At 34.3% G+C, this 13,182-nt stretch overlaps 1 protein-coding gene and 1 non-coding gene across 3 annotated transcripts in view; both read right to left on the bottom strand.

Moving 5' to 3' along the window:
* dnaja1 (DnaJ heat shock protein family (Hsp40) member A1) overlaps nucleotides 1-11,805 on the bottom strand; it is a 12,814-nt gene extending 1,009 nt beyond the window's left edge. Inside the window, exons 1-9 of one of the 2 annotated variants that reach the window (XM_056456708.1) lie at nucleotides 11,701-11,805; nucleotides 11,152-11,305; nucleotides 9,148-9,322; nucleotides 7,231-7,335; nucleotides 6,052-6,279; nucleotides 5,475-5,589; nucleotides 4,721-4,836; nucleotides 2,692-2,792; nucleotides 1-1,072 (exon numbers count right to left, since the gene is read on the bottom strand). The exon at nucleotides 1-1,072 is cut by the window's left edge and continues 1,009 nt beyond it. In XM_056456708.1, the coding sequence (XP_056312683.1) occupies nucleotides 848-1,072; nucleotides 2,692-2,792; nucleotides 4,721-4,836; nucleotides 5,475-5,589; nucleotides 6,052-6,279; nucleotides 7,231-7,335; nucleotides 9,148-9,322; nucleotides 11,152-11,283 (1,197 nt within the window). In that variant the 5' untranslated portion in view covers nucleotides 11,284-11,305; nucleotides 11,701-11,805 and the 3' untranslated portion in view covers nucleotides 1-847. The remainder of the gene's footprint in view (nucleotides 1,073-2,691; nucleotides 2,793-4,720; nucleotides 4,837-5,474; nucleotides 5,590-6,051; nucleotides 6,280-7,230; nucleotides 7,336-9,147; nucleotides 9,323-11,151; nucleotides 11,306-11,700) is intronic. The other variant, XM_056456709.1, reaches the window with a different exon arrangement.
* Nucleotides 11,806-12,532: 727 nt separating this feature from the next.
* Nucleotides 12,533-12,605, bottom strand: trnak-uuu (transfer RNA lysine (anticodon UUU)). The gene has a single exon. It is a non-coding gene; the product is annotated as a tRNA-Lys (tRNA).
* Between the last annotated feature and the right edge of the window lie 577 nt (nucleotides 12,606-13,182).

Here is a 13,182-nt window from a genome sequence, read left to right on the forward strand (position 1 = left end):
ATTTAGTTTTGTCAAAATCCTTGGCAGTAATTTCTTAGTTCCAATGAAAACTAAAACTTGCTGAAATGTTATTCGGCCAGGAACTGAGATATAAACAAAACGTCAGTGTGTTAGACAGCAGTGAGCTAATAACACTTTCCACACAGTAAGGCTTCTTAGAAATGCATCACAGTCTGAAATTGTTTTCAACACAACATCTTTTTTTTCCTTTCAAAGAACCACCATTTTAAGTTTAAAACGCTCTAAAAATTATTAACTGGCACATAACAAATGACCGACAACATCAAGATCAAGTACACGGTAAAAAAACAAAACAATCGACTTGTGTAGGGACAACATGAAGGAATCAAGTTAACTCATTAGTTTTTACAAATTTATGTGACGTGAACATAAAACACTTAAGTTGTCCCAAAAAAACACTCAAAAATTGTGTTGTTTCAGCTCATTTAAAATAAGCTGTTTGAGTGTCTTCGAGTGTAGCTTAAATTGTATTACAATTATAGTACAAAAAAACTAAAAATCGAAGATTTGTAAAGCTGGAAATTTCTGGGATTATGGCACAAACAGCTTTACACCTGATTCCTCCTCCATTTTCAGGGTCACATTTTTTATAGACTGACTGCCAGTCTCCATTTCCAAATCCCCTACATTTATTTTATTTAAAAGTTAGCTCCAGAATTTGGTTTAGGGGATTCTTCCACACAATGATGACACAAGAGGTCGGCACTGAGAGGTCTTATGCTAGGCACACAACTATAGTTGAGAGGTATCGGATGTTCCTCTTGGTCCTTTAATTGCTGGTAATCCAGCAGAGGTGGTGTTTGCGAAGGGCAAGTAAAGCGGATCTCTATGAGGTCTGGCACTGCACTCCTCCTGAAGGGTAAAAGTCTTCCTCTTCTATGTAGTGGTAATGATGGCCTTCGTGGCTCGGGTCACAGTCCTCGAGGTCGGCGTAGATGTAGAGGTCATCGTCCATGCTGTCGGGCTCCGCGTTCGCCTGTTTGTCAGGCAGAAACCTTTCCAGCTCCTTCAGTTTGTTTAGTGGAAGAAAGTTCTCTTCAGGAAAGACCACCTTAAAACAATTTGTGCAATTAGTCCTGCTGATTATTTTAAGGGAGAAAAACTAGTTAAAATATGAAAGTTGTTAGTTTTCAAAAATAATATTTCATAACACAATGAATTTCTTATTATGATAATCTTTTTAAAGTCTTGTTTCTTTAATTTGAATATATATATATACATATATATATATATATAATATACAAGTCAGAATTATTAGCCCCCCTATTTTATCTTTGCCATGATGACAGTAAATAATATTTGACTAGATATTTTTCAAGACACTTTTATACAGCTTAAAGTGGAATTTAAAGGCTTAACTGGGTTAATTAGGTTAACTATGCAGGTTAGGGTAATTAGGTAACGATGGTTTGTTCTGGAGACTATCAAAAAATAAATTGCTTAAAGGGGCTAATAATATTGACCTTAAAATGGTGTTTAAAAAATTAAAAACTGCTTTTATTCTTGCCGAAATAAAACAAATAAGACTTTCTCCAGAAGAAAAAATGTTATCAGACATACTGTGAAAACATAATTTGGGAAATATTAAAAAAATTAAATTCAAAGGGGGGCTAATAATTCTTACTTACTTCAACTGTATATATATATATACATATATATACACACAACACAAAAACACACACACACACACAAAGTGTTATGATTAAATTTATTAGCTCTCTTGAGACTTTTTTTTCCCTATTGGATACAGAATAAACCACTGTTGTCCATTAACTTGCCTCTTTATGCTAATTAAGCTAATGTAACATGATCGTGAAAAAGACAAAGAAATTGGTTAATAGAAATTAGTTATTAAAATAGTTTTTTTACTGGGTTTTTAAATAGTTTTACTGTATAACAATACATTATAGTTTTACATATTTTAATTCTATTATTCATTATGTTACTCTTAAGTACTTTTGTTATTTTCATTTATATTATTTATTATCCCTTTAACTGTCCCACCAAGAAAAAACATTTGGATTGCATTTCTAAACTCCTAATGTCACCATTTAACACACTCAATGCATTTTTTACCACATCCCATAACTTCTAAAATATCAACTTCTACCAAATAGTAGATGTGTCAGTTTATGGTAAAAGTACCTGAATTAATACATATAATATGAAAAATCTGAAAATATAAAGTGTAAGACCAATTTATTTAAAAACAATAAAATGAAAAATTTTTGTCTAAATCATCTTATTTTTTGAAGTATGCCATAAAATATTTCAGACTCTCATTTAGCACGCGTTTTTTTTACAATAAAACCAAAATCAAGTGTAGAAGTGCAACAGGATGTTTGTTTGATATTTTTGTAAACCAAAAGTGCTGTGTGTCATTCAGTGCTGTATGTCATTCTTTAAATTACTTTAACAGTCATTATTTAAAACAGTCAACATATGCTCAACCGTCAGGTAGAGCAGGCAGGTAAAGGGTTTTAAAACATCATACTGAAATGAAAGAAACATTCAAGCATGAAATGAACTGATTAAAAATTTTCAAAACATTTCACATAATAAAAATATTTTAAATATTTAGTGGCCCTAATCCAGAGGTATACATATATAGAAACAAATATGGGGAACAATTAACATATTAATTAATTAATAATTGTAACTGGTACTCACATTGAAATGAATGATGAGCTTCCCTTTCTCAAATGGCCGACGGTGCATAGGCATCCCCTCATTCACAACACATTTCTTATCTCCAGGTTTGATCAGTTCCCCTATTAACATTAAAAATAAAAGGCACAATATTATACTAATGATATTCCCGCATAATAACACCGAGCCTGCTACAGGCATGGTACAGCAGCAAAGCACCTTGTTTATTACACCAGAAGAAGAGTATAGATCAGAGATGCCCAAACTCGGTCCTGGAGGGCCGGTGTCCTGCATATTTTAGTTCCGACCCCAAGTAAACACACGTGAACCAGATAATTAAACTCTTTCTAGGTTAACAGAAACTTCCAGGCAGGTGTGTTGAAGCAAGCTGCAGCTAAACTATGCAGGACAAAGGCCCTACAGGACTGAGTTTGGGCACCCTTGGTATAGATCCTAGGTCGTATATAAAACAACTTTTCTGCTAGTCTTTAGTACACAATGCAACTACAGATTTTGTATTATTAATTTTTGTTAAGATTCTTTTAAAATTAAAAAATAAATAAACGAAAACATGCCTAGACTGACTTCAGCAAATGATATTAGACAAGGTCAATAAGACACTAAAAATCACTTATGAGGAGTTTGCTTTTGTAAACATGGCCATATGGTGTGTGCCATCTGCCAAGATGACGTGCTGCTAATGTTACCATTCTCATCCAGGGGTGCATTTCCCAAAACCATCGTTAGCCAACTAAGGTAGCAAGTTCCGTCGTTACAAACATAGTTTGTTGATTTGCCGTTTTCCAAATCCGTCGCTCCAATGAACATTCCCAAACTGCGTCACAAACTTAAGGACTCGCAACTACAGCTCTGGAGCTGTAGTTAGAAACATAGTTCCTGGCTGTGTTCTATTGCCACTTATCCCCCCTATGCCCTATTCATTTAGAACATTCCAACATTCAAAGTTGGAATGATTAAAAATAAAAAAGCATTAAAGTCATCTCTCTTAGGTGTAATTTGCTTTCAAACTATTTTTACAGTTCAGTTTTAGCGCTCTTCAAGTTTACAATAGTGCTCCCTTCGCAGTGCACTTCGAAAACATTGATGTCATTTTGAACACAGCCTCATGGCGAAAGCTCTAGGTGACCTATTATTTAAAAGCGGAATTTATGTTACGTCTCCAAAGCTTGGTAAAACAAATAGCATACTATAATTCTTTTAATTCATAGTTGGTTATTTATTAAGTATCTGTACTGTATATGACATGGGCCTGCTGAACTCTCTGCTGTGGTTTACAAGTGTCAAATTGTAAAGGTAGACTTTTCAAAATAAATAAATAAACAATGTCCTACTTAATAGTAATAATAATCATCATCATCATCATCATCATCATTCACATTATTAATATTATTATTAAAGTAGGACTTTTTAATTTCTAATACATAATAAATATTAAATTTCATTTTATAATGAATCGCCTCATTATTTATTTATATGATTCATATATTATATTAGAATAGGTGTTAGCTTTTGTAAGTGGTTTTATGTTTTAGAATATAATATGTAATGTCTCAATAACATTAGTAAAGGAAACACAGGCTTTACATGTGGCATTTACATATATTTCAGTTAATATGGAAAGCGAGTGCATGTTTTTACCAAATCTAATATTGGATTTTATTTTAAATGCGTGTTTGTGTAAAACAATTTAATTTGCACAAAGAAATTATGGGGTTCTTCTCTTAAGTAGTTCCTCCGCCCCATTTAGAGTGTCATTATGGGCGCTTTACGTTATAACTAACATGGTTTAAGCGATGGATCTGCCACAGAGAAACTATGCGTTTTGGGAAACACTCATCACTACATCGTTCATTTCCCAAATGATGCATTATACTATGATAGTTCAGCTGCGAGTTACTACGTTGTTTGGGAAACGCACCCCAGATCTGAACTAACACAGTTACAGGTTTCAAGATAGAAGCTTCTGTAGATCTCAACACAAGTATTGACCCCCATAATGCTGGAAAGCGTGTGTAATGTGAATGTTTACCTGGATGAGACGTTATGAGCAGAGTTCTGCTGTCCAGTGTTTTGATGGGCTTTTGAAAACCACACAATGACTCCACCAGCTGCAGCTCCATGCTCACAATAAGATCCTCTCCTTGCCTGAGTGGACAAATGTCGAACATCGTTATCATTCACATATTCAGTTTTCCTCAGTTATCATGTCTGAATGGCCATGTGTTGGAACAGGCTGCCACATATACAGAAACAAGACACAGATACTGAAGTAAATGAGTAAGCGAGACTCTGCTGCCCTCTGCAGGACACTACAGTACATCTGGAAAAATGTTTTAGAATCGGTTTTATTTAACATTGAACAAACAAAAGTCTCTTATATTCAGCAAGGCTTCGTTATTTTGATCAAAATGCACTAAAACAGATGTGAAATTATTACAGATTTATAATACTGTTTTCTAAACACATTAAAAAAAAGTTCATTCATGCTGTGAGTCAAAGTACAGTCTTTAGTAAGGAACCATTCTAATATTCTGATTTGCTCTACAAACTTGTATTGTTATTATCATAGGCATAAATCCCAGATTTTATATTTATTGAGTGTATACGCAAACACAAATATGAAACATTTAAAATTGTAAATATATTTCATTTTATAAAAACATGAATCTTTTCAACTTATTCAAAATGTTTGACCAGTGGTGCACCTAAAAAAATATCACAAATATAATACATAAACATTATTAGATATAGTTTTAATTTTAAATTTCCCTGAGAGGTTTTACCTGGTGTAAAGCGGATGTCCTCTCTGATCCAAGACGATGATGATGTCTCCAGGTTCGAGCCCAGGCTCTTGGTCCCCTTCTCCATGAAACACTATTTTCTGTCCATCTTTCATACCTGCAATAGCAAGCAACAAAGGATTTAAAAACCTAAAAGGCTGCATAAAACAAATGTGTTTGAATTAACTGATTTCGGCGACACTATGGCTCAGTGGTTAGCACTGTCGCCTCACAGCAAGAAGGTCACTGGTTCGAGTCCGGCTGGGTCAGTTGGCATTTCTGTGTGTTTACATGTTTTCCTCATGTTCATATGGGTTTCCACCAGGTGCTGCGTTTCCCCCCACAGTCCAAAGACATGCAGGATAGGTGAATTGAACTAACTAAATTGGCCGTAGTGTATGTGTGTGAATGAGTGTGTACGGGTGTTTCCCAGTTCTGGGTTGCAGCTGGAAGGGCATCAGCTGTGTAAAACATATGCTGGATAAGTTGACAGTTCATTCCGCTGTGGCAACCCATGAATAAAGGGACTAAGCCGAAGTAAAATAAATGAATGAATGAACTGATTTCCACCCATTATTACCTTTATCAATGTGCACTTCCAGGATCTTCTTCTGTCGTAGTATCTTGCGACCTGTGCATGTTTTGCAGCGATCGCGGTGACCGAGTCTCTGGCCTTGTCCCTGACACCCCGCACACACTGTCGAGATCTGCTGGACCATGCCAGGAGCCAAGTGGTGTAATCTAACCTGGACACCCACCCCACGGCACAGCGGACACACTTCAATTACTCCTTTACGGCCTCCACGACCTGTAAAAAAAAATTATATAAATATATACAGTTGAAGTCAGAATTATTAGCCCCCTGAATTATTAGCCCCCCTGTTTATTTTTTCCCCCAATATCTGTTTAATGGAAAGATTTTTTTAACACGTTTATAAACATAATAGTTTTAATAACTCATTTCTAATAACTGATTTAATTTATCTTTGCCATGATGACAGTAAATGATATTTGACAATATCAAGACACTTCTATACAGCTTAAAGTGACATTTAAAGGCTTGACTAGGTTAATTAGGTTAACTAGGCAGGATAGGGTAATTAGGCAAGTTATTGTATAACATTGAAAAAAATATACATCTTAAAGGGGCTAATAATTTTGACCTTAAAATAGGTTTTAAAAAATGTAAAACTACTTTTATTCTAGTCGAAATAAAACAAACAAGACTTTCTCCAGAAGAAAGAATATTATCAGACATATTGTGAAAATTTCCTTGCTCTGATAAACATCATTTGGGAAATATTTGAAAAAAAGGAAAAAAATTCAAAGGGGGGCTAATAATTCTGACTTCAACTGTATATATCCACTATTAAAATAATACCAGAAAAACATCAACAACAGAACAGTAAATAAATCTTATATACTTATACTACTGTTTAAAGTCAATGTTTTCTTTCTTTGTTTTTTATTTAGGAAATTTACAATTTTGTTTAGCAGGAATGCATCAAACTAAGCTGACAAAGATTTAGCTTTACCATCACAGGAATAAATTACATTCTTAAACCGATTACAGCTATATTAAAATTAACAATATTTCACTGAATTACTTTTCTACTGTCTTTTGATCAAATCAATAGAACATTGTCAACCACAAAAGATTTCTTCTGTGGGAAAAAAGTAGTGTATCTATTAAACAATATTTATTATTGTATTAAAGTTCATAGTTTGATTGCGTATACAAATGTTAGCCATTTATTACCTTCACATTTGTCACAAATGACATTCTTCTGGAGAGCAAGTTTCCTGGTGGCTCCATTATAGAGGTCCTCCAAAGATACGGTCAGCTGATGCACCACGTTCTTCCCTGTGTAGAAAAACCACTACATTTCACTTTGGATTTACACTTTGATTGGAAAATTTGTGACTTTGTGATTTAATCTCGAATAGTACTTTAATATTGGACTATTTATTTGGCTCTGAAAGGACGTCTTTTAAATTCATTAATGTAAACATGGTTTTAGGATTTTATTGAATTAAACATTATGAATTATTCAATATTCTTTACCATTTTATATTATAATTAAGCAAATTTGCAGTTCACATGACATCATTTTTAACAACAACAAAAAAAATTATGTGTTTTAGTCATATTTACGAGACTAATGTGTTTCAAGGGCCTGACAACAAACTTTTGAAAAGGAGTTCAAGTTCAAGATACTGAAAACCATACTAGAAATCTCAGTGTAAACTAAGAAAATGCAAATCTGTGAAAACAGTGTCTCTATGAAAATCTGTATTAAGTAATCTGTCTATAGGCACAAACATGTTCTTGAAATTTAAACATCAGCCTTGAACAACAGGATAGTCTTAAGGTGTGGTCAAGCTGCACTTCTCACTGCATTGATTGACTTCCATTCATATGCATGTGAATACGCCAGACCGGAAAGGCAAGCTCATGTGACAAGTTTTACATGTTGCTGTGTTCCAAAGTGCAAGCTTGGTGAACTCTGACCTGTGAATTCACACCATGTGAAGGGATGAGATCAGTGAACTTTCTGTACAGAGATGTATATAGTGATTGTTTTATTAGTCTAGTGTGAACACGGCTGTAGCCACCTAGAGTTTAAACATTGACATCTGACTTCAAAAACGCCAAGGAAACTTCAGAAAAGCCAAGGAAAATATCTGTTTTTATCATAGTTTAGTGTAAACCATTGCTCTGCATATGCTTCTCTTACCACATTAATTTTAATTTGACCGCAATTGCCCTGCAAAATAGTATCGATAGGATTTTCTGCCATAAATCCAGTTAAATGGACCGCATGATTCATACAAACACTGTTTTAGTGTACAATTTGTTAAATAAAAGTATATTTATTAACCCTTGTGTGCTGTCAGGCAGGTTTTCATCCACTCTGGGCTGTTTTTGAGTATAAATTTGGCACGACTTTCTCTGTGTTTAAGCAAATTGAATGATATTTGGTTTAAAAAAACTCATTTTTGACACACATTTTAGGAAAATGCTTTGATTTTTTTTAAACTTACTACCCTTTCATCGTTGGTGGCTGCTTTTGCCCCCTTCACTTCCATTATAATGACTTTTTTGTTGCAAAGCCATGACCGTATAATCATGCATTCTTAATTGTTGCTGGATTTCCTCTCTAAAGGGTTAATCATGCCAACTAATGATCAACAAAAAAAAAATTACAAATTGTACCTCTTCCCAACAGGAAAAACCAGCAACAATCAGGAATGCAGGATTATGTGGTATCATGGTTTTCAATCAAAAAATGTCATCACAATGCAAGTCAATAGAGCAAAAACAGGCACCAACATAACGAAAGGGTCGTCAATTTGAACAACACACAACAGTTAACAAAGGTATATTATGTTACACTTTTTTAGTAAGTGTGTATTTTGCATTGCGCAAATCTGTTAATAAACTTTCTACAGCAAAGTAAAGATTTTTCATGTTCATGTAGGAAGCAATGAACCCTGTGTAGGGTCTCTGTCAATCAGAAAACAGCTCATGCATGGAGCTCTCTTCTAATAACTTTATGATCTGAATTTGCTGTGATAAATAATGGAGACAAGATTTCCAAGTACACTCTGAAATCCAGTAGGATTCGTTGGAAAAAAGAAATCAGTCTGCATCTAGTAGAGACACGTAGCTTACCTCTCCTCTCCCTGTGCATTCGCCCACCTCCTCCAAAGAAAAGGTCAAAAATGTCCATGGGGGAACACGACCCTCCATTTCCACCTTCCTTGATGGCCTTCTCACCTCCCCGGTCATACACTTCTCTCTTCTTGGCATCTGACAAAACCTCATAGGCCTGGGAGATCTGTTTGAACTGAAAACAAGAGAATAGTGAAGACGATACCAAATCTGAAGCTATAAGTCAAAAATTTCTGAGATCACCAGAAGAGCTGCAAACTGAAAAAGATGAATACATAATTCAATCATGAGGATATTGCATGTTAATGTTAATCCACCCTATCACAGATGGATGGATGGATATTTTGGTATTAGGCATTTATATGGTTTCAACCTCTACAGTCATATAGAAGTTAAACTTAAGACATTGTTTAAATATGTCAACATGTTCTTCCAGTGCTTCCCACACATAGACTTTACTTGGACGGGCCGCCCAGGTATATAAACAGCTGCCTAAGTATATTTATTGACTCTTTTTTACTATTATTAACATCATTTTATATATTTTTGTAAATATAACCAAACATTCGCGATCAATCAAGTAGTAGAAAATCTTCTCTCCTTTACCGGTTTCGTTCAGTGTGCGCGAGACCTGTCAACACTCCCATAGTTAGTCGTGTGCTCTGCAGACCCACAGAGACGTGCCTTTTAGGGCTTAAAAAAATTCATCCGGCCCGGGTTTCTAAATCTTCTAAAATGTCCGGGATTCAACTTTTGCTTTCACTTTCTAAAGTTTGTTTGCGTTTTTGCATTACCTTTTTACTGAAGCCTACTTTAGTTTGGCTTCGCAGCTGACTGCGGACACACAGTCACGAGAGCAAGAGAAACATTCAATAACTCATTCTTTTAATCCAAATGACTCAGAAAAACCTTATATATATACTTGAAAAGGACGAAATGAGTGGTCTAAACTGGCTGCAAAATACATGTACACCACTGGTAAAGGTTAATGAACGCATTTGCCTTATTTAAATAATCTTCATATATTGTCTGTTTTTATTCCTTTTTCTGTCATTTATTTCTCATTTTCAGAATATTTTATTATTTGATGATGTTAATATATTACATGGGCTATTTCATTTACATATTTAAAATGCTTTGGCATTTAAGTTTGCTTTGAACTTGAAAGACAGAGAGAAGCAGATTTGACCTGTCAGTGGGTGCACATGGCAAAAAAGTAAGAGAAATAGTGGATTTCTGGTCTCTTTTTTTCACTTTAACTCACTGAAAAGAAACAGTGTATAACATTGTCATAATAAAATTATTGTTAAGCATTAAATTATGTTTTGTTTGTCGCATATAGTTAACTTTTTATGTGATGTGTGTAAATGGTGGGATCCAATCCAGCAACCACCGCAAGTATATTTTAAACCTGTGGGAAGCACTGAACTCCTTAGTATTTTTGCTCAATGCAAATGTATAAATATTAATTAATAAATTTATATTTATCAGATATGTAAAATTACTAATCATAACACTTATTTATGAGTAACACTGCAATATATATATATATATATAAATAAATGGGCTCAGAAAAACATACCCAATTCCGTAGGAAAAAATGTTAAAATACCACAGACAGATATTTATTGTAATTTTAGGAACAAGCTCAGAAACAAGACTTTTTATTTTCATTTGAAACCCCCTGTATCTTTAAATAAAGATGGTTTTATTATATATTTTTTCATTGGAAAACAACAAATACTGAAAAGATTTTCATTTTGTGCTGTTTGGGTTCAGATTTAGGAGCTTTTTAACATTTATTAAACAAAGGGTGAATTAAAATCGTTATCATGACCAGAAAGAAAAGATGTTTAAAATTAATTTTATATGAGAATTTTCATTTTAAGAGTGGACTTTTATGACAGATTTTTTTATTAGTATCTTTTTAATAAGGGATCCTTTTCATGACATTAAAGAACAATCTGTAGACGATGATGAATTAAATAAGTGTTTCAATCTTACCTTTTCCCCCTCTGTTGGATTTTTGTCTGGGTGATATTTCAATGCCAGTTTACGATAGGCCTTCTTCAGTTCTTCAGGGCTGGCACTGGGTTTTACACCCAGCATATCATAAAAACCCGTTTCCTTCACCATATTTGCTCACAAACAGGTTAATCTAGCCAGAGGAGATATTAAAAAACACACTGAAAAAGACACTTGTGACCATTCGATAACTACTTAATTACTATTAATAAAGGTTGTAATTACTCTTTACCTTGCCCATATTTCAGTCTCATTAATATGTTAATAGCATTGGATATTATTAAGCAGTCTCGTCAATTAAAAACACCATTAATTTACATTCAGACAGATTTAACCGATCGTTTTAAAACAACTGAATTTAGAGATTAGCTGTGTTAACACATTTTTAAATGGAACGAAATTACAAGTCAAGCTATAAGGTGTCTGTTTCTAAAACCCTGGATTTAGAGACAACAATAGAAAGAAAAAAAGAAAGAAAGACACTTGTTTTACGTTATTACATTATTTTAATATTAAACCGCCAAATACCGTGAAATGTGGTGCAATCCCTGCTCGCCTTATGACTCGGTGTACGAAGCAAACAAGAGACTTCCAGAATCTTCCAGCAGAAGCTCTGCATCTTCTTCTTGTGGAGAATCGTTGAACTTTGATAGCAGTGCGACCTATTTCTGCCACCTACTGTACGCAGTGACGTACGACATGCGATGACGAGCAGCTGTTTCCTCAACATGTTGCTGTCGACGGATGCTAACGTGGTTATTATTATTAGTTACACATTTCAGTATTTTAATCGCTCTCCAGAGGCGCTTTTATTAATCCTTAAGTTTTATAATCATTATTTAGTTAAAGATAGTTCAAAGATAGATAGGGAGGTCAAGGTTTTCGGTTATGTTCGGTAATATGCCTCAGTGAACCAAAGATACATATTTAATTCAATTACATCTAATTTATTAATCAAACTTTTGTCTTTGTTTTGAGGGATATTGAGTGGTTCTCAATGACATTTGTGATATTAAATAGACGATGACAGGTTTGCATTCCTGTCGGACCCCCCAAACCCTCCTGTATTTCACACCTTGATTCCAAACCTGGAAATCTCTGTTGAACACTAAAGATTATTTTGGGGAAGCTGAAAACCTGTAAGAAATGACCCACGAAGTAAGAACAAAAGTTATGGAAGTCAGCGGTTGCAGGCTCTCAGCATTCTTCAAATAATCTTATATTGTGTTCAACAGAAGAAAAACAAGTTTGAAACAAGTAAGGGGCTAGTAAATAACGACAGGCAAAGCCATCACAATCATCAGCAGCCTCACTCGAATCTTTTTGTTATACAAAGCGAACAGAATGCCAAAAGGCATTCCGCCCGAACAGGGACTTGAACCCTGGACCCTCAGATTAAAAGTCTGATGCTCTACCGACTGAGCTATCCGGGCTTCGAAAGCGAAGTGTGTCATAGTGAAATCTATCTTTGACCCCAATTCATAGTCGCGCTGCTGATGTCAATAATGGATTTTCCAAAGGAAAACCAAATTATTTCCATTTACATTTCTGTGTTCTTTAAGGTTTTGTTAATATACGTTGATATAGACGCGAACTCGTATTCAAAACACTGCTTTTCTGTTTAAAAATATATGCAAACATATTTAAAGACTGTAATAATAAATAAATAGCTTTTTAAATAATAAATAGCTTTTAAAATAATAAATAGCTTTTTTGGCGGCATCCATAAAACCGTGGCAAGATTTAGAGAATTAACATTTAAGACAAAGCGAGAACTGTTGTTTACTCTACTCGCCACCAGGAGGCAGTTTAGTTGAACGTGAGTAAAAAAGTCCCATTCGATCATATTTTAATCATATTTCTGGTGTTTCTTGAAGAGTATAATTATTACTGTGCTCATAAGATTACACACCCCTTTCGATGTTTATAAAATTATACATTTTAACTAAATAAGAGGGATTGTGTCTTTTTAGTAACGTTACTAAAAAATTGAATGTCTCTGTATAAGAA

The sequence above is a fragment of the Danio aesculapii genome, chromosome 1 (assembly GCF_903798145.1).
Source record: "Danio aesculapii chromosome 1, fDanAes4.1, whole genome shotgun sequence".
Classification (NCBI taxonomy): domain Eukaryota; kingdom Metazoa; phylum Chordata; class Actinopteri; order Cypriniformes; family Danionidae; genus Danio; species Danio aesculapii.